This window comes from Erinaceus europaeus, chromosome 10, assembly GCF_950295315.1.
Source record: "Erinaceus europaeus chromosome 10, mEriEur2.1, whole genome shotgun sequence".
Lineage (NCBI taxonomy): Eukaryota > Metazoa > Chordata > Mammalia > Eulipotyphla > Erinaceidae > Erinaceus > Erinaceus europaeus.
Genome location: NC_080171.1, coordinates 93,567,865 through 93,593,971, shown reverse-complemented (window position 1 = coordinate 93,593,971; position 26,107 = coordinate 93,567,865). Strand labels below are relative to the sequence as shown.

Genomic DNA, 26,107 nt, shown 5'->3' with positions numbered 1-26,107 from the left:
GTTCCTCTGGTACCTGCGAGTGGGACTTGTGTCTGAAGCGTGGGAGTGTCCCTGGAGTCAGGGCCAGTCAGGGGCAGTCAGGGGAGATGTGTGGGTCGTGTGCCCGCCGCTGCCTTTGTATGTTGGCGTGTCTCCCCGTCTCTGCTAGCAGTTCTGAGTTCCTGTGTGTCTCTGTGTCTCTGTGCGTGTCTCTCTGGGTCGCTGCCTCGCTGTGTGTGTGTCTCGCTCTCCCTTGGCGGGGAGGGGATTGGTCACACATGACTCATCTTGAACCGAGCGGGGCTCAAGCGGCGGGGCGGCCGCCTCTGCAGCTGGAGGGGGAGGAGGACAAGGAGGAGGAGGAAGAGGAGGAGGGGGAGGGGGAGGAGGAGGACTCCCAAGAGGGGGAGGGGAAGGAGGAGGCGCGGGCCTCTCCAAGTTTGTCGGGACCTTCTTGCGAAGCAGAGGCGGCAGCAGCTGGGGAGGCCTGGGCTGCGCGCGGGCCGGGGGCCGGGGCCGGGACTGCAGGGCCGGCGCTCTCCTCCTGCTCGGGCTTCAGCCTCTGCTCCCGCTGCTGACGCGACACCCTTCGGCGCGGCTCCCTGCGCCGCGCATCCGCAGAGCCCGCCGCGCCCCGGCCCATGTACTGGAAGCATGAGAACGCAGCCCCGGCGCTGCCCGAGGGCTGCCGGCTGCCGGCGGAGGGCGGCCCCGCCACCGACCAGGTGAGCGAGCGGGAGCTAGGGAGCCCGTCGGTGGGAGCCGGGCCGCCCAGGCCGGGGTGCTGGCGGTGCGGGGAGGAGGGGTGCGCCCGTGAGTGAGTGTGAGCGCGCGCGAGGGGGTGGGGGGCGTCGCGGAAAGCGGGAACACATTATGCAAATGTTGGAGGAATTTCTCAAAAAGCGATTTAGCAAAGACACAAGCGAATCAAGAGGAGGCGAGGCGGGTATTGTCCGTCTGAATAGGCGCTGATAGCGCCGTGGCGCCAGGGGTTGTGCGGGAGTAGCGCGGAGAATCCCGGCGCGGGACTGGTCCCGGGCGCACCAGGGGCTGCAGGGAGCGCTCCCCTCCTCTTAGACGCCTGTTTGCTCTCGGGGTCCCGCACCCGCCCCCCCCCCGGCCTCGCCCCCCTTTTGCTCCGGGATTCCCTTCTACGCGCCCTCGAACTGCGCCTGAATCCGTGTTAATATCTCCGCATCAATTTCTCGGCGCGAGCGTGCGGGGCGGCGGGCTGATGCCCCCAGCGCCCCTGGGTTTTATTTTCCTTCAACGCCTCCCTCCCCTTTCCGCCCCATCTCCTTCTTCTTTTCTTTCTTTCTTTCTCTTTTCTCCTTTTTTGCATTTTGTGCGGAGAGGAGGAGAAGGGAGCGAGAAAAGGAGAAGGGGGGAGGGTGGAGGGAGAAAAATTTCGATTTTTAATTACTACCATTAAAAAATCAAATTTGCAATTCTTTGGGCGGCCTGATGGATCTCACTGATTGACAGTTGGAATTGACACTCTGGCTACCTCTTATCTTGGGCATTCACGACAATTTCTAATTGCAGGTAGTTTGTGTGTGTGCGCGTGGTTTTTTTTTTTTTTTTTTCCCTCAGAGGCTTGGATTGCAAGGGAACTAAGCGATTACTTCAAGAGCCACGGGTTAAGTGCTGGGAGAGGGGGAGAGAGAGGAAAAAAATCCAATCCAAATTCAAATTGCTTCATTAGAGAGACACCGCTTTTGTGGGGAAGGGCTTTAAATGCCCACTACAAAGTTAGGACTTATTGTTCCGCGCCGGTTTATATAACAGGCGCGGGGAGGCGCTGGGCTCAGGCTGCGAGGAGCCAGTTTTGCAGCCGCCGCCGCCTGCCTTCCCTCCCCCATCCCCCCCCAGGTGATGGCCCAGCCCGGGTCCGGCTGCAAAGCGACCACCCGCTGCCTTGAAGGGACCGCGCCGCCCGCCATGGTGAGTCCGCTCGGCCCTGCTTTCGGTCTTCGGGCCTCTGGAGGCCTAGCCCTGACAACCTGGCGGGGGCTCTCGGCCCCGAACCAACGCCCCTGAGCTAGAGGATTTCCCCGGGGGCGCCGAGCCTCTGTGGGCCAGGGTGTCCTAGCTGGGTATTTGGCAGTGGCCGCTGTGGGCACCCAGGGCCCCGCGCGTCAAGAGTTGGGGACACCCCTGACTCTCCTATAGACCCTTCCACTGCTGTCCGCTGGCCCACAGCGCGCGGTCTTGGGTGGACTTCGTTGTCAATTAGTGCTTCGGAGACCCGCGTTTGCATCCTTGGCGTGGCAAAGCGGAGCACAGGGCTCTCGGCTCAGTGCTCGGCTGGCCCTCCATCCACCCCAACCGCAGGCTCAGTCGGACGCGGAGACCCTGGCAGGAGGTCTGGACAAGGACGAGGGTCGGGCCTCCCCATGCACGCCCAGTACACCATCCGTTTGCTCACCGCCCTCCGCTGCCTCCTCGGTGCCGTCAGCGGGGAAGAACATCTGTTCCAGCTGCGGCCTCGAGATCCTGGACAGGTATCTGCTCAAGGTGAGAGCGGGGGTGGGCTGTCGCCAGTGTGTTGTCAGGATGTGGGTTGTAGGACCTGTGCCAAGCCCACTTCACTCCCAATCCTGTCTCAACCTCTGCCCGACTGAATGGCTTTGAGCACACCTTAGCTTCTTTCTACCCCCAGGGTTCCCATCTGAAAGATGGGAAGAGCTCGATTTGCTACTTTTCCCCCAGTCTCAGTGTGAAAGAAGAAATGGGGGTGTGAGGGCGGGGAGGGACTCACTTGCACTTTCTGAACTCCAGTGTCTCTGTCTTCCTCTGCAAAAGGGGACAGGGACACTGGGAAGCCAGGCCTCCCACTGAGTTGCCCCCACCCCTCTCCCCAGGTCAACAACCTCATTTGGCACGTGCGCTGCCTCGAGTGCTCCGTGTGCCGCACCTCGCTGAGACAACAGAACAGCTGCTACATTAAGAACAAGGAGATCTTCTGCAAGATGGACTACTTCAGGTAGGCTGCTGCCCTCTGGCCAGCAGTGCTGGGACACGGCGGACACCGCCTGTTCCTATTATGCTTCTGTGGCACCTGGTCTTTGGCTCACCAGCCCTGAGCCCCGAGTGCACTACCGCCCTGGCCCAGCCCACCGGCTCTTAGCACCGCCAGCGAGGAGCGCCAGCCCCAGGTGTGTGGACTGCTCAGGGCCGGGTAAGGTCTCTGGGCTCACCACCGGTCCTGTCTGAGTCTCAGGCTCCAGTTCCAACCTCAGGTGCCTCAGTGCAGCTCTGACTTCGCAGGCCCACTCGGATCCTAGCAGTGATCTGGCTATGTCTCCAGTGCACTCTGGGTTCCAACCCTGCCCAGGCTCCAGCCATGCCACCGTTCTGGGATCTGAGCTGTGCTCCAACTCTTAATGCCTGCTCACTCCTTTTCTCTTCTGCTCTGAGTTTCGGGTCTGGTTTGACCCAGGCATTAATATCCCCCATCCATTGTGTATCTGATCCCAAACCCCAGTGCCACCTTCTAAGTCCCAACTTCAGTCTCTTGTTCAGCAACTTGGGGTCCTGCTTGGGTTCTAGGTGCTGGCTCCAGTTCCAGCTCCCTCATTGTTTTGGTGTCAAGCTTCAGCCTCTCCCAGATCTAGGCTCTGAGTTTGGGCCTCCAGGATAGGAATGGGGAGAGCCAGGCTACAGCCAGGTGTGGACCCTGGTAGCTCTGCACTCCAGTGGTTTTTCTGCACTCCAGGTGGTTTTCACTGCAAACGGGGTTCCTCCTCCCATCTCTCAGCCAGGTCTCCACAACTTATTGGTTCTGCCACTAACCACAGCAGCCTGGACTTAACCAGGTCATGAGGTCAGGGTCACTGAGAGATCACTTGATCCAGTTTCAGAACCACTGGCCACAAGACCTAAGAGGTTGGAAGAGATTGGGATTAAGATTGGCTCCTGGGAGGGATCACCCCAAGGGTTTTTCTCAGGAAGTAGAAAAAGCTACCCTCTACAATACTCACCCAACTCAGGGACATCCTCCCACCTGTGCCTCAGGAGAGAGTGGTCACAGCTCTTCAATCTTTATGGAAAGGACTGCCCCCACACACACACCTGGGAGGGCAATTGCCACATCTCTCCCTCTGACAGTCTCAAAGGACTAGGAAAGAGAGGATCTTCATTCTAGGTGGATGTGTGCAGCATTTTGAACTGGGATACTCTGGGGGAAATTACAGGAAGTGTGGCTCAAGGAATGGGCTCTTTAGTTGTGTGCAGGTATGAAAAGGTGTGAGAAAAGGCTCTACTCAGCTGTAAGGAATAAATATCTCCTTTCTGAATCTGAGCAGAGGTGCTGGTGGAAGACATACCCATGCAGCTCAGGGCTGTAGGGCAGCCTGGGAGTTCCTTTCTGACTAGATTCTTAATTCATGTGAGAACATTAATCTATATGTGAATGATGGGATTCTATGGGGTGTGAGTGTGTGTGTGTGTGTGTGTGTGTGTGTGTGTGTGTGTGTGTGTATGCAAGAAAGTCAGGGCAAGATTGCATATGGACAGGAATCCGGAGGTGAGAGGATTCGAATCTGAAACTCTGCCATTTCCCGCATCCATCCTCTCCTTAGAGGGAGCATTCCCACTTATAGTCTTAACCCCAAGGTGTGATGTGAATGTGGATTTGTGGATGTGGACTGCAGCCTGTATGTCACAGAGGATTATGATTGTGTGGTGTGTAACCAGAGTCCGATGCCTACTCCCACTGTCTTGGCTGACTGTTGGCTGGCCAGGGCAAGAAATGAAGGCTAGAATCCCTGTTAAGCCACCTCCTAGCTCTAGGCCTGACTCCAGCCAAGGAAAACAACAACAATAATAATAGTATTAGTATTTGTAGTAGTGGTGGTGGTGGTCAAATGCTGCCTCTAGGCTCCTTAGGCTCACTCGCTACCCAGGAACAGATTCTAACCTAGAGGATACAGCAGTATGTTATCTTCAAGAAGACAGAGCTGGACCCCTCTCCATCTCTCTCCTGGTAACAAACCTGACAGCACTATCTAGTAGCCACGTGTCCCCCTTCCCGCACTGCTCAGTCCGAATTCATACTTAGCTAGACTCATCTCCCTTGAGTATTGTGCCTTACTAGACCTTAAAGGAGGAATCAAAATGCAGGAGCTCCTCTTCTCTTCGGGGTAGAGTGAAAGATGGGGTGTGTGACTATAAGTTCAGTAGAGACTGAACTCCATCAGGTCAATGCTGAATCACTGTGTGACCTTGGGCAAGTCACTGAAATTCTCTACTCTCACCCCTACCTAGATGGACAGTAAAGGGAGGAAGGGTCAGAGGAGGCTCCTGAAATAGCAGGTGGCATGGATGCTGCAATGATCCCATTGTCACCATTAACTGGGTGGGTGCTGGGTCCAACCCCCTGGTGGTCCACCTCAGCCAGTTGCAAGAGAAGTAGGGCCAAGCCACCTCTATCTGGGCTACAGTTCTGAGCATTAATCCTTTTCCAGGTACAAGAGCCCCCAAGGTAAACCTAAAACAGATTTTTTTTTTTTTTTGGTTAAGTAAATGAAGGCAGTAGAAACTCACATTCCCCTGGGCAAGGAAGGAATTGTGGCTCTTCTGATCATTTTTCCCTCCGTCAGGTCTCCCTACAGGCATAACCAATCCCTGGCAGCCCCACCTGTAACAAAAATAATAAAACCCACAAAAAGGGAAAGAGGAAAAAAAAAAAGGCAGAGTGCCAGCCAAGGACTATTGTCTGTGGTGAGCTGCAGCCTGGGCCCTGGGCGGCTGCTCTAAGGGAGCTCTTCCTGGGGAAAGTATGGTGTGGGAGGCCGAGTTCCCTTTGCCTGAGCTGAGGAGGTGCTGCATGCTGAGATTCCCCAGCCTTCTGTTTCCTGAAGCCAGGGTCAAGTGTCTAGTGGGAGATGGACTAGAACACTACCCAAAGAGAAGTCTATATTGCTCAACTAGGAGTTGGGGAGGGCAGAGGAGGACATGACCAAGCTTTCCTGGAGGGAGACTGAGTGACCCCTTGGTCTTTCAGCTTTATCCCCCAGAGATGGGCTTTTCTTCCTTTGCTCCTTCGCCCTACACTCCATATCTTCTTTTTTTTTAACTTATTTTCAATTATTATTATTATTATTATTATTATTTTACCAAAGCACTGTTCAGCTCTGGCTTATGGTGGTACTGGGGGATTGAACCTGGGACTCTGGAGCCTCAGGCATGAGAGTCTGTTTGCATAACCATTATGCTATCTACCCTCCACCCAACACCCCATATCTTCTATCTTGGACTATCCTGTGGCTAGTCTGCAGTGTTTGCTAGCAGAGCTGTGTTGGCAGTTGAGGAAGTTAGAGGTTAGGGAAGCACTTCAAGCTTTCTGCACCTGGGGGCTGAGGCCTGGAGGTCCAGTGCTGACTTGGGCTTCTTTGCTTTATTGAGAACATTGGTTTTCCCTTGGTTGTGTGTCCTTTGCCTTTTTGCCTCCATTTCTCCAACTCTTCTTCCAAACAGGGACCTCACTAATCTTTGTGGATTCAACCAGAGTTTAACCTCCTCTCACTCCCAGAGTCTTTGTAGGGGGGAAAAATTACCAGGGGGGAAGGTGATAATGCTTTTCATTTCATTGCTGTTTTTTGTTTGTTTGTTTGTTTGTTTTACCAGAGCACACTGGTCAGCTCTGACTTATGGTGGTACAGAGTACTGAATCTGGGACTTCTGGAGCCTCTGGCATGAGAGTCTCTTTGCATAACTATTATGCTATCTACCCCTCTCCCTCTTTCTTTTTGACCACTGTCTTTGCTTCCAAGCAGTGAAGAATATCCTGGGGATGGAGTGGGGTGGAGTGGATAATGCTCCTTTCTGTGGTTTGCTGCTGACCTTCACCCTCACAAGTGCTGTTATAGGCTGGAAAGTGACATATCCAGGGTCACAGAGGTGGGGTGCTGGGCAGGGGTAAGGACACCTATCACCAGGATATTCATCTACAGGCTTCATTTCATTCACTCCTCAAGTCCACCCTGTGAATATGGTATGTTCATGATCCCCACACTATGGGAGGATAACTGAGGCCCTGAAAGGTGAGCTTACATAGCTATTAAGTGGCAGAGTCTGAAATGGCTTTCTGGCTGCCTGACTCCATCACCCCTGTCTCTAAATTCTCCTTCTCTAGGAGAAATGTCAGCAGTGCCTCTGTGCAGTGGGGCTGGAGGTATGGCAGAGGACCCTCTCTGCTGGCCCTGAGATGCCCCCCCCCACATACACACACGCAGTTGGGCTGGCTTTACACTGGGAGCACCCACTGTGTGCTCTGCTGTGTGATTCTCCCTGGGTGGGCCCTGGGAATATTAGGGCTGGAGTGACTTCATCAGAGGACCAAGGCAGGAGCAACTTGGTCCATGGCTTTTGCCATTTGATCCTGGGAGCAGGGAGTAAAGGGCTTGCTACCTCTCTGCCTTTCTGGCATTTGGGGTTCAGAGAGTGCCCAGGGTTGGGCCAAAGGTCTGCTTCCTGATGTTTCTGTCCTTTCCCTCTTAGGACAAGCCCCCAGCCTCTTCTGGCCTGTTGCCAGAAGAGCCCAAGCTTTCACCCGCAGGACTCCAGCGGGAGAACCCCACCCACCCCCAGAGTGTCCCCGGGGAGGCTATGAGCTGGGAAGCGGCCCCCCACCGCGGCAGAGGGCGGCCCCTGCAGCTGCCAGCTGTTGGGGGACAGATGTTAGGGGGGGCACTAGCCTTGAGTGGAGTTCGGAGGAGGGGCCTCAGGCCGGGACCTCCGTGGTGCAGGGCGTTTTAACCTTTTAGTTGCTGGTTCTGCTTTATTTATTTATTATTATTTAAACACGTTCTCCTAAGGGTTTGCTCTGGAGAGAGCAGAGAGAATAGGCCGGTCCCATTGTCTGCTTCATAGAGTCTCTTGAAGGTTCTCAAGTGAGTGTCCTTATTATACAAAATTAGCGAACTAATTTTGAGTTTTGGCACCAGGGCCGACTAGCTTCATAACTGCTGTTGGAATTTCCGTTTCCTTACTCTGAAAACAGGGTAGCTTCCTCATGAGGGCAGGAGTGTGGAGAAACTCCGATGGGTTCCCTCGTTGAGGCTCTTTGTTCCAGCATGGAATTTCGAGCGTCTCTTCCACACCCAGGGCGAGCAGGCCGGACAGCCCCAGGCACCCAAGTCCATCCTCTCACCGCTCCGAGGAGAGAGCTAGAAGGAGCGCTGCTCACCGCATTGCATCCTGAAGCTGCCAGGATGAGCCGCATCAGCCGGGCACCTCTCCCAGCCCGCACGTCTCTTGTCTTTTTTGCGCCTTTGCTGCCGGGCGCGCAGCGCGGGGACCCGGGGAGGGGGCGCACCCGTGGCTGGCACTGCGGGGGGCCTTTCCCCCATCCCTTATGCGCGCCCTTTGCCGCTGGCCCACACCCTTTTCTAGAACATTCGTTGTCTCCGCCGCTGATTTCGCTGCTTCCGGAACTTGGTGGTGGAGGCCTCGTGGCCCGCGTGCCAAGGACTCTTTGTCAGTTTTTCTGAGCTTCTATCCATAAGCTCCTTTGCGCCTTTGTGTCTGCGACCGACTTCAGCTCTGGGTCCCGGGGAGCAGTTTCTGGAATGACCCGCCACTCCTGCAAACCTGCTTAGTGACCTCCCAGCCCGTCACGCAAGGATCCAGAGCGAGGTCTGTTACGCTGACTGGGTCTATCCGCGACGAACGCGGAGTCTCCAGGCCCGAGGACAGCTGGTGGCGGGTGGAGAGTGAGCAAGTTGCGGAGAGCCTCTGGCTGCGGGGCGCTGGCAGCGGGGCTGGGGGCTAGGGGATGGGGCGTTGGTGGAGTGCAGCGCTGGGCCAGTTTAGGGGCCTAGCGCTCCCGGAGGTCCCGGACTTCTGGAGCTGGAAGATGCGGGAGTTGGGGGGCTCGGATGCGTGCGCTGAGCTGAAAACGAGGCAGCTGGCAGTTCTGAGCTGGAGGGCCAGGAAGCTTACCCTTGGGGCCGCGCTGGGCAGCGACTCTCCCCGCAGACTCACCCATACCCAGCTCCCAGAGAAGTCCCTTCCCTTCCGCCCCCTCTCCCCCGGTCGCCCCCAGCCAAGGCCTTAGGGGCTCGAGTTTGCAGATCTCTATGCCTACAGACCAGGCCCTTTTCTCGGTCACCCACTAACTCGACTCATCGCTGTGTGGCTGATTGTTTTCTCCTGTTCTAGGTCCTGGGTGGGTGGGGAACCTCAACCTCGGGCTGGCACACCATGAAGTCTTGGGTAGGTCACTTAATCGTGCGGAACCTCTCGTTCTATGGGGGCAAATCGCAGGTCAGACTCACCGCCTCACGCAGTTGCCTCCAAACCCGGGGTGGGGGGTGGGGGGTGAGGGGTCCAACGACTGGATTATGTCCCCAGGACCCCAGGTGGTTTCTTCTTGCTCCTGGAAATCAGAAAGTGCTCCTAGCTTGCCATCCAGGTATCTGTCTGCTCCACAGCAGGAGTGGACTGGGGTGGGCAAAGCTCTCATCTCTGCCCTAAACTGGGGGACCATGGGCACTGGGAGGCTCATCCAGTTCCCAGACTCAGGAATCCCTTTCAGGGAGATTTCCCAGGCAATAGGCTGGAGCAAAGCGCACTTCCATGGCAGGGTTCCCTAGTCCCAAGACTAGTGGCATTGGAAAGAGGGAGGTGGGAGATTATCACTTACAGGAGTTGGGGCTGTTTCACCAAGATCATCTAGTCAACTAGGCAGCCACTTGCAATCGCCAAGGTAGAGGAACTGTATAACTAGTTTAGCGCCTGGACTGGCTCTTCCATGCACTCATAGGTCTTTCTGGATTATTTTAGGGTAGGGGTGTTAGTATACCCACTCTAGGGCTATAGGCAAATCTCACTGGCATGCTCCAAGAATGTGAGGTAGGGGAGAGAGAAGCGGAGTGAGCCCTGATGAGAGGGTGGTGCTGGGGTGGAGGTGGGGGGCTGAGGACTCTGCCAGGAGTGTGTGGGAAGAGGTGACAATCTCTGCAAACGCACTGCCCCAGGTAACAAAGTGCTTCAGAGGCAACCCTAAAGCCCTGGGACCAACCTTGTGGCTAACTTGCACTCTGGCTTGAGGAGGTTTGGGAGGATATATGCTTGAGAGGATGTGGTCTATTGGACTCTGTAAACTACAAAGATCTTGAACCAGATCCTGAGGAGAGAGAGGAGTCATCAAAGGATTTTAAGTAGGGCAGGCTCAGGCTTCCATGTACGTGTTGGAAACTTGTGGTTACTGGTGCTGGGAGTGACCCTGGAAGCAGGGAGACTGGGGTGGAGGCTGGAAGTGAGAGGTGCTTGCCTGGATCTTAGGCAGCTGTGCAGTGATGGAGAGAGAAGAGGGATCCTGAGACATTTAGGAGAGAGACCCAGTAGACTCTGGTAATTGGCTGGATGTGCGACTGAAAAGAGGGAGGAGTATATATGATTTTGATTTCTAAATCTGAAGGACTGGATGGTGGTGGGCCAGTCACAGAACTAATGTGCACCAGAGGAAACTGAGGCTGTGAGAGTTGGGACAGGGTCATGGGTGAGTCACTTAGAGAACAAACTTTCCCTGGAAACTCAGAGGTCAGAGCTAGGACTAACTTCTGGTACAGAATGAAGCTGACTATGCTGCTGCCTAGGAATGGTGGTGGTATGGGCAGTTTGGTGGTGGAGACAGCTACCCTCAAATAGCCACACCACAAAGGATTGAGAAGAGGGCAAGAGGTGGAGTGAAGGAAGGTCAAAGGGAGAAAGAGCATTTGATAGGAGCATCATCTCCTTCTATTATAATTATTATATCTTAAAAAAAACATTTACTGTTAGAATGGCATGTAATTGGTCTAGCTTAGTTTAATAGATTGCAAAGCACTAAACAATTAGTAGTCATTGTGATTACCCCTTAGTTCTGCCCAGGGCAGGCAAAATGAGAATTTAGAGGAGTTCACAGATTTATTTGCTCAGGGTCCCAAAGCAGCAAGTGTATATTCTATATCTACTTAGTGATATATATATATATATCATATATATATATATATATATATATCACACAAGTAAGCATCCACAAAGCTCTCACCTTTTCTTCAGTCTCTGAATTGACTGACAAGGCTTTCTGTTCTTGCAAGCTGTTTGACCGTGTACAAGTTATTTATCTTCTCTGATCCCCATTTTCTTCATTTGCAAAAGACTAATTGGGATAATCAACACAAAATACTGGCACTAGGAGATAACACGACAACTGTGCACTGTGCTTTCTTTTCTTTATTTTTTTAAAAGATTTTATTTATTTATTAATGAGAAGGATAGGAGGAGAGAGAGAAAGAACCAGGCATTACTCTGGTACATGTGCTGTCAGGGACTGAATTCAGGACCTCATGCTTGAGAGTCCAGTGCCTTATCTACTGAGCTACACACTGGACTGTGTGCACTACGCTTTCATACCTGAAGCTTGGATAGCCCAGGTTCAATTCCTGGCATCATCATAAGCCAAAGCTGAGCAGTGCTCTGGTCTTTCTCACACATTAAAAAATTAATAGAGGGAGTTGGGTAGTAGCGCAGTGGTTAAGCGTAGGTGGCGCAAAGCACAAGGACCAGAGTAAAGATCCCAGTTCAAGCCCCCGGCTCCCCACCTGCAGGGGAGTTGCTTCACAAGTGGTGAAGCAGGTCTGCAGGTGTCTGTCTTTCTCTCCCCATCGTCTCTGTCTTCCCCTCCTCTCTCCATTTCTCTCTGTCCTATCCAACAACGATGACACCAATAACAACAGCAACAATAACTACAACAATAAAAAAGCAACAAGGGCAACAAAAGGAAATAAATAAATATTTAGAAAACAGTAACAAAAAATTAATAGAATACTTAGAATCTTGCTGGGTGCATTGTAAGCACTCAATATTTTTCTAGTATTGTTTAATGTTATGCAGACCTTAACATTAGGGTATATGTAGGCATATTAATGTCACAAACAAATGTAAGTGGTTATTGTAGTAAACGTGGAAAACCCAGAAAAGCATTCGGAAGTAAAAACAATCCGATGTCTCATCTTCTTTGTGGGCCTTGACTGTGCGGGTGGATCCAGGAAAAGGGAAACTCATTAGTGAAAGTTCTGAAGCTGTAAGTCTGGGGCAGGCAGTCTGCTGGGGCGTGGGGCGGAGCCTTTCTGAACTTCACCGCTTCCTTTCCTACCCAATGCCCCCTTAGCCGATTTGGGACCAAGTGCGCAAGATGCGGTAGACAGATCTACGCCAGCGACTGGGTTCGGAGGGCACGCGGTAACGCCTACCATCTGGCCTGCTTCGCCTGCTTCTCATGCAAGCGCCAGCTGTCCACAGGCGAGGAGTTCGGCCTGGTCGAGGAGAAGGTGCTGTGCCGCATCCACTACGATACCATGATTGAGAACCTCAAGAGAGCCGCAGAGAATGGTACCCACCCCAACCCGAGGCTTTACCTCTGCCCAAAGTCCTCTCCCACCCCAGAAAATGTTCATACACTTCTAAGGGCCAATGGTGCTTCCTTTACTACCCAGAGGCTGAGATAGGGTGGGTCAGAGCAAGGAGCTTTTACTTTTTTAAATATATCATTGTTGCGACTATTATTGCTGTTATTGATGTTGTTGCCAGATAGGACAGAGAGAAATGGAGAAAGAAGGGAAAGGCAGAGATGGGGAGAGAAAGATAGATATTTGCAGACCTGCTTCACCGCTTGTGGCTTGTGAAGTGACCCCCCCTGCAGGTGGGGAGCCTGGTGGGGGTGGCTTGAAATGGGATCCTTACTCCATCAGTCCTTGAGTTTAACCCGCTGTGCTACACTGGACTCCTGAGCTTGCACTTCTAACTCCAAGATTTGCTTGGGAAGTCAATGCCAGCTCCTGAATCTGTCAAATGGGGTGAATGACTGGGCATCTTGTCAAAGTTGCAACTACCCTGGGAGGTAGCTAGTGTACCTTTTAGAGGCAAGGAAACCAGGTAGAGATTACCTACAGTATGTGACTGACCAAAGATTTCACACTAGTATTTCAAACTCCAGACTCTTCAGCACCATAACATACTACCTCTTCCCAAGCTCCAGAGCCTCTAAAATTTACTAAGCAAGGGAAGAATGTTGGGATATGGCTAACTCTGTGAGTTTTACACACACACACACACACACACACACACACACACACACACACACGTCCTGCTTTGCTTTCCTAAGGGACATCAGTACCATCAAAGCTCTGCCCCACCCCCAGGATCTAGGCTGAGTCTAGATAATCTGAGTCTAGATGGAGGTGGGGATAACCTGAATTTGCCTACAGTAATTTCAGCACTGCCCAAGTCTCCTTTCACACAGCAGGTCACCAGCAACTCCAGACTTCTTCTATCCCCAGACCAAATGGGACCATACCATACCTGAAGGCTTGATAGACCTTCAGGCCCCATCCTAGACTACTGTCATACAAGGAGGCTTGAAGGCTAAGTACCCTGGTTCCCCTTGGCTGACTTCTTTTGGCTACTGTTCGACTTTTTAAAACTTAAACATACATACTTATGGTAGAAAAATGAAAAAAGATGGCATAGAAAACAAAAAGACTGGGGCTGAGCAGTGGTGCACCCAGTTGAGCACACACATTATGATGTACAAGGATCTGGGTTTAACCCCCTGTCCCTTCCTGCAGGGGAGCAACCTTCACTAGTGGTCAAGCAGTGCTGCAGGCTCTTTTTCTCTCCCCTTTCTACCTCTCCTTCCCTGTCAGTTTCTCTCTGTCCTATCAAATAAACACATAAAATTTATTTTAAAAGAAACCATTCCAAATGTCACCACTCCTCTATATTTTAGTATTTATCTTTAAGTCTGTTGCTACATTGGGGTTTTTCCTTTGCTGTGTGTTTTACCTAATTAAAAGAAAAAGGAAATGTGGACAGTGCTGGAATTCATGATCATTTTAATTGTTTTGTGCTTATGTGAATTTTCTGAGTTTTTGATATGGTACATGTATTACTTTTGCAGTCAGAAAGTGAGATCATAAAAACACTTATATCAATTTATTATTGTAAACCTAGTGGGAAAAAGAGTATCTAACATATATTCCAGATAGTAAAATTAAACTTCAGAGGAGACTTATGATTACTGTAAATGCCCCCAAAAGTTAAAGATATATTAAAGGTTGAGTGTTCATAATCCTAGCCTTCCCAGGTGGCCACTACTAACTTCTTGATAAAGGTTTTTCCAACCTTTTCGAGAGTCTGCTGTTGTTTACATTAGGATCACAGTTCTATAACCAGTTTGCTTCCTATCTCTCCAGTGCTTGGGTTCCTCCAATTTAGCTAGGGGAGCCCAGTTTAGGGCACTGGAGTCCGATCTAGACGTTCTTCTCTCTGAGCTTCGGTCTCCTCTGTAAAGCTAGGATGAGAATGAGTCGCCCAACCACAGGTGTGTGATGCATAAGGGACAAATTGAAAGCGAAGCGTCAGGTATTGAGGGGACGCTTAGAAATCAAAATCCATTCACCAAAGGCTGAGTTTGGGGACTAGGAGGACCCTTGGGGTCCCCGCTCTCCTGCAACTCCGCTCCAGACCCTTCCTGGGACCAGCTCCCCCCCACCCCCGTCCTTTCCAGGCTGCTACTAGAAGAGATGGGGACAACTGGTCAGCTCCTTCTGTCGCCCCCAGGGAACGGCCTTACGCTGGAGGGGGCAGTGCCCTCTGAACAGGACAGTCAGCCCAAGCCAGCCAAACGTGCGCGGACGTCTTTCACCGCGGAGCAGTTGCAGGTACCAGTCAGGGCTCCTAGGCCCGGTGTGGGCGGGGCCGCTAGATGGGCGGGGCTCGAAACCCCGCCCCTTTCCCCGGCCCGCGGGATGTGAGAGTGGGCGGGGTTGTGATTGCTTGGGGCGTGGCCTCAGGGCCGCAGCCTCTGATTGGGCTGGGGCCTCGGAGACCTAGGCGAGCTGGTGTTCCACTGCCCCCGGCACCACGCAGGTTATGCAGGCGCAGTTCGCGCAGGACAACAACCCCGACGCACAGACGCTGCAGAAGCTCGCGGACATGACGGGCCTCAGCCGCAGGGTCATCCAGGTGGGGCCCGGGGAGATCGGGGTCTTCGGGTCAGGGGCGGGCCCGGGGCTCTTCCTCTGGAGGCGGTGAGGCGCCCCTGCGGCGCGCCTGACCCCTTTTCCCGCAGAGCTGAGGCTGCTGAGGCTGTCGTTCCAGGTGTGGTTTCAAAACTGCCGGGCGCGCCATAAAAAGCACACGCCGCAGCACCCCGTGCCGCCCTCCGGGGCGCCTCCGTCCCGCCTCCCCTCCGCCCTGTCCGACGACATCCACTACTCTCCGTTCAGCAGCCCCGAGCGGGCGCGCATGGTGACCCTGCACGGCTACATAGAGAGTAAGTGACCCGGATCCCGAGGCCGCTGGGTCTGCTGGGCCGGGGGCGGCGGGGGGCGCGTGTGGGCGACCTGGAGGAGTCGGCGTGGAGGAGGTGGAAGATGTGGGCTCCACAGTCTGACCTTAGCACATGCAAGCCGTCCACAAAAGCCTTTCCAACCACCCCATCTGTAATTAGGGAGAGAGCGAGATGAGTGTAAATCCCTGCCTCGGTGTCACCTGCATTCTGGTGGGAGAGACAACATGGAAAATAACCTGACAGATGAGCATGCAGCTATCATTGCCATAACTCCTACAGGAAAGGTGCTGGTTGAATGGGAGTATCTGGAGGTGCCGCCTTTTGGAAAGTTGAGGTGGAAATGGATGGATAGAAATTCAGAAGACACAGGAAAGGATGTTGAGTGTCAAGCTGCTGAAGAAGTCAGAGTAGGCATAACTTGCCTTAGCAAGCACTGTGACTTGCGTGTACTTAAGAGTTGCAGTTACCAGCGTTGACGGGCTGTGAGACCTTGGGTAAATCACCTAGTTCCTTCAAACCTCAATTTTTCTCATCTGTAAACTGGGATAGGGGGTAGGCGATGGCGCACCTGGTTAAGCACACACATTACAGTGCTCAAGGACCCAGGTTCAAACCCTGTAGGGGGAAAGCTTAAAGAGTGGTGAAGCAGGAATGCAGGTCTCTCTGTGTCTGTCTCCCTATCTCCTCCTCCCCTCTCAATTTCTCTCTGTTTCTATACAGTAATAAATAAAATATTTAAAAAATAAACTGGGATATGTTCCTAAGGCTCATATTCCAGAGTGAAAGGTGGTAAATAAAGAGGCAATATGCTAATAGAGGAAGGAGGCAGGCATGCCATTGGGGACGTACTACTGTACAGAAATGAATGCTAGATCCTCATGCATTGAGCAGGAACCTGGAAGAAAGGGAGAGCAAGCTTGTAGGCATCAGAGGGTGACAGGCAGTGAATCTGCTACTGAGAAGATACTTAGTATAATACTTTTTGTGTTTTTTTTTTCCCCATTGGTTTATGTCCTCAAAACTGGGAATAATTAGGGGATTAGAAAAGACCAGAAGGATAGGGCACCTGTGTTGTCATACACATGACCCAGGTTCAAGCCTGGTCACCACTGCACTGGAAGAAGCTTTGGTACAGTGGTATCTTTCCCTCTCTTCTTCTGTCTTCCTCTGTTTAAAAAAAAAAAAAAGGGAGTCGATCGGTAGCGCAGCGGGTTAAGCGCACATGGAGCAAAGCGCAAGGACCGCCATAAGGATCCAGGTTTGAGCCCCGTCTCCCTACCTGTGCTGGAGTCGCTTGACAGGCGGTGAAGCAGGTCTGCAGGTGTCAATTGTTCTCTCCCCTTCTCTATCTTCCCCTCCTCTCTCCATTTCTGTCTGTCTTATCCAGCAATGACGACATCAATAACAACAATAATGTCTACAACAATAAAGACAACAAAGGCAACAAAAGGGAATAAATAAATACATTTTTAAAAAAATTTAAAAATTTTAAAAATGCCTCAGAGCAGTGATTACAAAAATAGATCATAGTATTCTGTACATTCAAATCCTCTCTTCTTGGCTTCAAGAAAAAGAGAGAGAAAGGTGGTAAGAAAGGCCACTGTCATTTTACAAGTCTTTCCCATGTGCCAAGCAGTGTGCTAATCAGATTTCTAAATTTCAGTATTTACTATCCCATTCTGCCTGTGAGAAAACCGAAGACACACAGTTATCAGAAGCCAGGATTCTATAGTGAATGGAGTGTGGACTTTCATGTCAGATAACTGGGCTTCAAATCCTATTTCTGCCACTGACTAGCTATGTGGCTTTGGGCAAGCTTCTTAGCTTCTATGAATGTCTGTTTTCCATATCTGTATGAGGACAATAAGAATACCCATCTCAAAGGAATGTTGTGGGTGACAGCATTGATTTATGGTCTTCAGTGACTGATAGAAAAAATTTTAGAATCATTTATTTATTGGCTAGAGACAGAGAAATTGAGAGGAGGGAGGGGAGATAGGGAGAGAGAGAGATACCTACAACACTACTTATGAAGTTTCTCCCCTGCAGTTGGGGACCAGGGGCTTGAACCCCAGTCCTTTTGCACTATAGCATGTGTGCTCCAACTGAGTGCACCATTACCCAGGCCCTACCTGTTAGAAAAGTCTTACTCTTAGGTGGTGGTGGTTGCAGAACTAGAGATGCAGAATCCTGCTGCATCATGCTGCCAGCTGGAAACCAAGTCTGTTTGTATTGCTCCCTATCTATACCATTTTCTCAGTAGAACGGACTTCCCCCCACCCTGCCCTTTCTCAACAATGACATAATCTGGCTGCACAGAGCACAGTAGACACCTGCTTCATCTGTTAAAGGTTCCAGGACCAGGGTATCTCTAGGTACCAGGGATCTGTTGTTCAGCTAGCACTTGCTTTAGAGTTGGTGCTGGATCTAGATGATTCCCTTGGGAGTGAGGCCATGACTTCCAGGGTCATACCAGAACTCTACCCACATACTTGGCTCACCAAACCTAGATGTCTTTGACTCATAGAGAAGGACTGAGGTGCCCTTTCACCTTTCCCTTTAGGTAGAGAAAAGAACTCAAATGACAAATAGACTGAAACAATAAGAGATTTGTGTTAGATACAGTGTGGACCTTCCCCATGAATTTTATTTATTTTATTTATTTATTTAGTCAAAGCACTATTCAGCTCTGGCTTATGGTGGCATGGGGGATAGAACCTGAGACCTTAGGAACCTCAGATATGAGTCCCTCTGCATAACCATTATGCTGTCTCCTCCGCCAAATTTTATTTTAAAAATATATTTATTTATTTATTATTGGATAAAGACAGAGAAAAATTGAGATGGAGAGAAAGAGACACCTATAGCACTACTTCACACTTATGAAGCACTCCCCCTGTAGGTGGGGGCCAGAGGCTTGAACCTGAGTCCTGGGCACTGTAGTGTGTGCAATTAACTAGGTGTACTACCACCTGTCCCCCCTCCCATTGATTTTAGATATTGGAATAGATTACTAAGACTCATTTAACAGATAGATACAGAATACCTACTATTGAGTGGTTGGAAAAATCATGATGCATTTTTGCATGGAAAAACATAGAAAAATATGTCATGACTCCTTCTGACAACCCAATAAATGCAATACACCAATCTCAGTCCAAGTTTTACTTTATACTTTCCCTTGCTGTTCTTGTTTTTTAAAGTTCTACCTATGAGTGAGATTGTCTGGTATTCACTCTTCTCTTTCTGGTTTATTTCACTTATTTAGGTACTGGCAATCCCCTCAACATTTAGAGCTGAGAGCACACACACATCTTTACCCCATTTGGGTCTTGCAGTCTAGTTGGCAAAACTAGATAAGACCAGAGAATAAAGATATGCACTAAGCAGGAGAATGATTAAAAACTAAGGAGGAAAAATAAAGCTAGAAAGGGGGCCAAGAAGGTCAGGGTGGATGTTAGTATTGGTGTTGGGTTGCAGTTGTCCATTGAGTGATTAGGGAGAACTTAATAAAGATGACCCCAGTGAGAAGGCCTCTAGGAGGTACACGAGTAAAGCCTTGGTGAGACCTGGGAGATACAGAAGTAAAAGGTTCTGCTGAGTATCGTGGTAGATGTAGTCCAGCCTTGCTTGTAAGAAGTGTTCAGTACATATTCATTTATGAATGTTTGTTGAACAGTGGTCAGATAGCACAGAGAGCACTGCTTTCAACCCTGTTGAGATTTTGCCCAGGGTCATTGGTGAGGTGGTTTAGCAGGCAGAGGATGTGCTTTGAATGTATGAGGGCCCTGGCTGAATCTCCAGCACCCACCGCATCTGAACAGGGCAGTGCTCTGACCACCCCCCCTTTCATAAAGTAAATAAATAAATCTTTAAAAAAGAATGTTGTTACTAAAAAGATTGTATTTTTGGAAAATTTTGTCCCTGGCTACCCAACTGGTAAGTGGCAGAGGTGAGTTTGGTCCCAGGACTCCAGCCTGCCCAGGATGGGGTGGGTAGGCTCCTGCTTGGAGGCTGGGGGAGTGGGGGTGTGCTCTAAGGCATCCTCTTGTCCACAGGTCAGGTACAGTGCGGGCAGGTGCACTGCCGGCTGCCTTACACTGCACCCCCAGTCCACCTCAAAGCTGATATGGATGGGCCGCTCTCCAACAGGGGTGAAAAGGTAAATGAAGCCAGGTTGGGTCTGGTGGGTCAAAGTCATCCTGCCGGGGATGGGCATCTGGTGGCAGTTTTTGGTGCTGAACAGGCACCACACAGGTTGGTGGTAGACCCTCTCTGGCTTAGCACTGTCAGGCCCTCACTGTGGCCCAGAGGCAGTCATTGAATAGTTCTAGTTCATTCTGTGTACATATCCACTCCAAAGACCCGTTTGTAGCCTCTACCTCCCACCTATTTGTAGCTGGCCTTCTCTTTTTCAGATTTGTGAATATAGTTCTTTCATTACTTTTCATGGTTCCAGGAGCCCCCAGTCAGTTGCCAGAAACACAGAGATAAGGAAAACATGGTCCTTGCCCTTGAGGAGGCTGCTGTCTGGAAGGGAAGATGGACCTAGATAGTTATAATACAGTGTGATCATTTCTTTCACACACCACCCTGCCTTCTTCTCGTTCTCCTTTTCATTCCTGTCTCTTGGGAGTAAACCTTGAGCTGGTGTGGACCCCAAAACAAGCAGATAAACAGGTGGCCAGAGCTTCCTTGGGGAGTTCCCATTTCTAGCTGTCTCAAGTATTAGGACTGAACATCCAGAAAGTATTTAGGCATCACCCAGTCCAGTGGCCTGAAATCTTTATCTGTTAAGTGCTGGCACCCTTGGTGTAATTTTTGCCATAACCCAGCACTCAAATGCTCTGGGTGAAACCCCAAGGGAAGTACAAATTCCTTTAAGCTCTAAATGCTTCTTGGTTAGCAATGGAAAATGAATGCCCTAAGACAAATGCTCATTTTAGAAGTGGGAGAAATTGAGGCTGAGGTAGGTCAAGGTCATATCACCTGAGTGAGGACTTATCCACTCATTCATTCATTTCTTCATTTGCTATGTTGATATCTGCTATGTGCTAATGGTGCCAAATTTAATAGTGCAGAGATGAGGAAAGAATGGTATTTGCTCTTGAGGGGCTCACAGCCTGGATGGAGCAATGGTTACAATACAGTGTAATCACATTGTGAGGAAGGAGGCCAGGGAGATGAAAAGGGGTGGGAGTAAAATAGTGCAGCTTAGGAGAGACCAAGGAAACTTCCTAGAGGAAGACAATGACTGAGATCTGAAGGCCAAGGCAAAGTTCATCAGGGGAGACAAGTACCCCAGACTTGGCACGACCTTGGGTTACTAGTTGGAGGGATCTGGACTTTAATCTGGGGCCAGTGTGTTTGTGTGAGTATGTATGGAGGGGGAGCTGGAGATTTACTACACAAGCATCACTAGTGGTCATAGAGAGGCAGGGATATGGAGGGCTAGATTGGTATGCTGACTTATCTAAGGGTCCAGTGTGAAGCCCTGATGAGCTGTAAGTGCCCCTCCACTACCACCACCACAACCCTCCAGTCCAGCAGAATGCCTTCTTGGTGATTCACCTAGGCTGCTTGTAAGATACAAGGCTGATGCTTGGGAAGCTGAGGTCTGGGGTGGGTTCAAGGGATCTGCATATATTACTCTGCCTCTGGGATTCTGGGCAGCCACCAGGGCATGAACCGCTCTTTGGGATAGTCTCTCTTACTCTATGTCTGATTGAATACCTACCAAGTGATGGGATCTTTGCTGGGCATCATAGGGAAAGGGAGCAGGGGTAGATGCAGCCCAGTTAAACAACTAAGCTCATAGGTAAATGGTAGCACTGAACACAGTCCCAGAGAACTGGGAGGTGGGGCATCCTCTCTGAGATTGTCATACTCATAGTCACAACTGCTCATCTTGTCTGGCACTTTCCAATCACTTTGGCTATTAGGATGACACTCTCATGCTAAGGATCAAAGAACTAAGGCTCAGAAGCCACATGCCTTGTTCAGGGATATGACCCTTCTGTGAGACTCTTTAAGTCTGCACAGCTTAGCTACCTCATTCCTTCATGCACTGCTTTACACTTGGCACAATATTCTTTCATAGCCTCCCTGGGAATGATAACTTAACTGGATCCATTCCATACCTGCAAAAATGGAGGCTCAGACAGATCTACAGTAGCTTTCCTAGGCTCACATGTGAGCATGGTACTTGGCTTCTATCCTAGTGTTGCCTGCCTCTGAACTGCCCCTGTTCCATGAGAAAGACTCAATCCTGTCAGTCATGAAACAACAGCTACACTGCAGAGCCGGCACAGTTCCTGCCCTCAGGGACCATGTGACCTGGAGCAGGAGGTGGACCACTATACCCTAGCATGATTAGACAGTTGAGATGAAGAGTGAACATTACCTTTAAGGACCCAGGATAGGGAGTGATGAGCCCTCAAGGGAAAAGCAGGGAATGAGAAAGATGTCACCTCCCCTCCCCCCCCCAAACTAAGTGGTACCACCCACCTAAAGAGCACATGGGAGGGTACAGAGACATGGAGTGATGGGGGACATGCATTGTTTAGTGACCAAGGTCCAAGGAGGTGGGGAAAGTTGATAGGGGCTTCCATATTGAAGGAGCTATGCCATGGAGCCAGGGACTTGGGCATCATCTGGACACAGGAGGGAGCCTTGGAAGTGTTTGGGGCTGAGCTCAGTGTGCCTCTCTTGTCTCCTCTGGTTGCTTAGCTAAGCCTGTGGATCTGTCTGGTTCAGTCTGGTTCAGCAGCCAGTATGGGGTCTGGCAATATTACCCGAGTAGATTTCTGGCCCCTGGGTCTAACTGCTGATCCAGAGTTTTCTTTTTCTGGGCCTTGTCTCCACATCTAGTAACCGCAGAAGTGACTGTCCCTCCATGACCTCCTGCCCTCACACTATCAGGACTTCCTGCCAACTCCAGGAGAATCTTTAGGATCACATCTTGCCAAACCTGTGGGGCCTGATGGGCTGTGTGTAGCCAGTGAAGGACTCGATAGGCTTTCTTCTAAGTTTTTCTGAGCTTGAGCTGGCCCAGCTCTAAAGAGATGCATACCCCCACAGCAGGCACTGTACCCACTCATCAACACTAGCCTGGACTGGCCAGGAAAATGATGCCACATCAGCACTTGGTCACACATGCATGTGAATTTCCAGAAACTACATTTCTTCCCCATCATGTCTCCGGACCCTCGCACCCCCATTTCAGAGTTTGGAAGACTCTTAGAAATGAAGGCCAAGCTGTCACTGAGATACTGAGGCCCACAGAGAGGGTCTTAGCATAATCTTCCCTCTTGAGAGGACTTCTTTTAATAAGAATCTCAAGCCAGGCATTCTGAGGCCAGAGGAGAGCATTGTTCAATATTGGATAAGGCATTGCCATGTGAGCTTTGGAATCATGCAGATTCTGAATCCCAGCTCTGTCACCTCCTCATGGTGAGACCCGGGAACACAGCTTATAAATTTCAGCTCCGCATCTGCAGAAATGAGACAGTAATAGTGTCCACTGCCCAAGATTGTTGCCAAGGACAAATGCAATAACATGCTAAGAGCCTTGCACATGGACACCTCCCCACACAGGGACCGGGTGGTGGTGCCCCAGGTTGAGTGCACATGTTATAATGCACAAAGACCTGGGTTCAAGCTCCCAGTCCCCAGCTTTACCTTTGCAAGTGGTAAAGCATTGTTGCAGGTGTCTCTCTTCCTCTCTATCTCCCCCTTCCCTCTCAATCTCTGTCTGTCTCTATCCAATAAATAAAAATAATAATTTTTTAAAAAGAAAAGAAACCTCCCACAGAAGCTGGTTATTCTTTTTAAATTATTATTATTTATTAACAAGACCATAGGATAAGAGTGGTACAATTGGGAGTTGGATGGTAGCACAGCGGGTTAAGCACTCATGGCACAAAGTGCAAGGACTGGCATTAAGAATCCCGGTTCGAAGGGAGTCGGGCAGTAGTGCAGCAGGTTAAGCGCACGTGGCGCAAAGCGCAGGGACCGGCTCAAGGATCCCGGTTCGAGCCCCCGGCTCCCCACCTGCAGGGGAGTCGCTTCACAAGCGGTGAAGCAGGTCTGCAGGTGTCTGTCTTTCTCTCCCCCCTCTCTGTCTTCCCCTCCTCTCTCCATTTCTCTCTGTCCTATCCAACAACGACGACATCAACAACAATAATAGCTACAACAACAATGGAAACAACAAGGGCAACAAAAAGGAAATAAATAAATAAATATTAAAAAAAAAAAAGAATCCCGGTTCGAGCCCCGGCTCCCCACTTGCAGGGGCGTTGCTTCACAGGCAGTGAAGCAGGTCTGCAGGTGTCTGTCTTTCTCTCCCCCTCTCTGTCTTCCCTTCCTCTCTCCATTTCTCTTGGTCCTATCTAACGGCGATGACATCAGTAATAACAACAATAATAACTACAACAACAATGAAAAACAACAAGGGCAACAAAAGGGAAAATAAATATATATAAAAAAAGAGTGGTACAATTACACATAATACCCACCACCAGAGTTCTGTATCCTATCCTTTCCAGTGGAAGTTTTTTATCCCTCTGGGAGCATGGACCCAGGATCATTATGGGGTGCAGAAGGTGGGAGGTCTGGCTTCTGCAATTGCTTTTCTGCTGGACATGGGCATTGGCAGGTCAGTCCATACTCCCAGCCTGTTTCTCTCTTATCCTAGTCTGGAGACATGGGGTTCTATGGTACATTGGTGAGGTTGTCTGTCCAGTGAAGTCAGGTTGGTATCATGGTAGCATCTGCAACTTGGTGGCTGAAAAGCATTAAGACACCAAGCAGAACAAATTGTTTAATAATCAGGAACCTAAAGGTAAGATGATAGCAGATGAGATTTGGGGGGGAGGGTGTCCTCCATTTTGGAAAAAGCTAGTAGGTCTATTTTAGGTATATTCCAGGAGACCTATGACTTTAATAATTTTACCTGAGCCTGACAGGTAACATGGAGGTGTGCTAAATGTATTGTTATTTTTATGATTTCTCTCAAAATAGTCACCACAGCTTTCCTTTATCTCTTTATGGTAACCAGTCTAGGATAAAAATTCCTGATTGGAAACAGAGCTTCCATATGGCCCTACCCCCTTGATGTTCTGGGGCCACTTGTAACTTCCTCCTGACACTTTACTGTGAATAAGCACATCCCACTGACCAGCCAGTCAGTAGCTGACCTGATATTCAAGGAACTGGCTGTATTGAGAAGTGGCAATGAGAAGTCATCTGGGCATTTTAACTGGGAGAAGGAAAGGGGCAGATAATACCTAATCACCCACAGTGTGACAGACACCTGGCATGTCTAAGCCACCTGCCTCTTAGCTTTATGGATACTAAGAGCACTTGATGTGCTTGGCCCATTGCCTGGTGCATAGAAAGTGGTGCATGCCAACGGTCTCAGTGACCTTAGAGAGGTAGACAATGTGGTGTAATAAGGAGAGCTTGCTCTGCAGCCAGGCCTGAGGTCTATGCCAGTTCACCTCTTCTCACCTGCCTCATTGTGGGTGTACTGGTTCCACATCTTGAGACTCATAGGCTCTCTCTTATCAAATAGAAGTAGGGGTGGGATTCCTTCATTGGTTAAGGTGAGGTTTTTCGTCTAGTGTCAGGCGCAGTGTAAAACACCTGGAACACATTCACTACTGCTCTTGAGACCCATGGAACCCTCATTGTTCTAAGAGAGAGGTCTTGTTATCCTAAACAGGCTTAGGGAAGAGAAGTAAGTCACCCAAGGTCTCACAGCAAGTAAATGACAGAAACAGAACTTGAACCCACATCCAGGCCCTGAATCACCTTCCTTCTCCATGCCTTTGAGGACTTCCGGTGTGCGTGTGTGTGTGTTTGTGTGTGTGTGGGGGGGGGGTAGGGGGAGGTCTGCCAAGTAGGCTGGTCCCTAGTTCACCAAGTCCCCTGCTTCCTCTTGCAGGTCATCCTTTTTCAATACTAATGCTGTCAGCACTTCCACCTCTGTCCATGGGCACCCCACAACTGCCCCTGAGCCGCTGAAATCCAGTGTCCAAGTTGCTGCCAGGGATCCACCCGCTCTACCACCATCCTTCCTCCACCATCCTGCTCACCACCATCTCGGCCCCTGGGCCTGGGCCTGGGTCTGGCTCCCCCTCTCCTGCTGAGAACCAGAACCCACCAGGAGCACCACTGAATCCTCCTCTTCAAAGACAAACCTCCTTGAAATTTGGAATCAGGGCAGAAACAACAGCCCCCTTCCACTATTCTTCTTCTTCTTCTTCTTCTTCTTCTTCTTCTTCTTCTTCTTCTTCTTCTTCTCCTTCTTCTTCTTCTTCTCCTTCTCCTTCTTCTTCTTCTTCTTCTTCTTCTTCTTCTTCTTTTTCCATCTAGAGAGGAGTCATTTTCAACTTAAGTTGATTACAATAGCAAAAAGCCATGCTATGCCAACAACCTTCTAATTTACAGGTTTTCTTTCCTCTCGTATTGGCCTTTATTTACTACTTCCTTGGAACCATCTCTGAATTCTGAATAGCTGACAAGCCCGCCCCCCTCCCCCCAATGTTATCCATTCTGTTGCTTTTGTCTGGAAAAACTCTACAGTGTTTGTGGGATGTCCCCAAAGGAAAGCTATGTTCTAATTTTATCATTTCCATCTGTCTGGTTATGTCAAGTTAATTCAGAGAGAGAAGAGACACTGACCAACCCTGAGAGGCCCAATGGGGCAGAGAGGGAGGCCTGCCCAGACCGCAAAGCAGGGGGATAGGTGGGGTCTGGGTGGGGGCAAAGATTCCCATTAGT

The 26,107-nt window shown here is 50.4% G+C and overlaps 1 protein-coding gene across 2 annotated transcripts; it reads left to right on the top strand.

Moving 5' to 3' along the window:
• Nucleotides 1–371: 371 nt before the first annotated feature.
• LHX6 (LIM homeobox 6) lies at nucleotides 372–25,592 on the top strand. Of its 2 annotated transcripts, XM_007539937.3 has the most exons (10): nucleotides 372–704; nucleotides 1,852–1,923; nucleotides 2,314–2,496; nucleotides 2,844–2,965; nucleotides 12,140–12,360; nucleotides 14,590–14,690; nucleotides 14,899–14,994; nucleotides 15,130–15,304; nucleotides 19,381–19,484; nucleotides 25,269–25,592. In XM_007539937.3, exons 1-10 carry the CDS (start codon nucleotides 621–623, stop codon nucleotides 25,287–25,289), a joined length of 1,179 nt encoding a protein of 392 aa, XP_007539999.1. In that variant the 5' UTR covers nucleotides 372–620; the 3' UTR covers nucleotides 25,290–25,592. The 2 variants fall into 2 exon arrangements, with proteins under 2 accessions (XP_007539999.1, XP_007540000.1); XM_007539938.3 differs by lacking the exon at nucleotides 19,381–19,484.
• The last annotated feature ends 515 nt before the right edge of the window (nucleotides 25,593–26,107 follow it).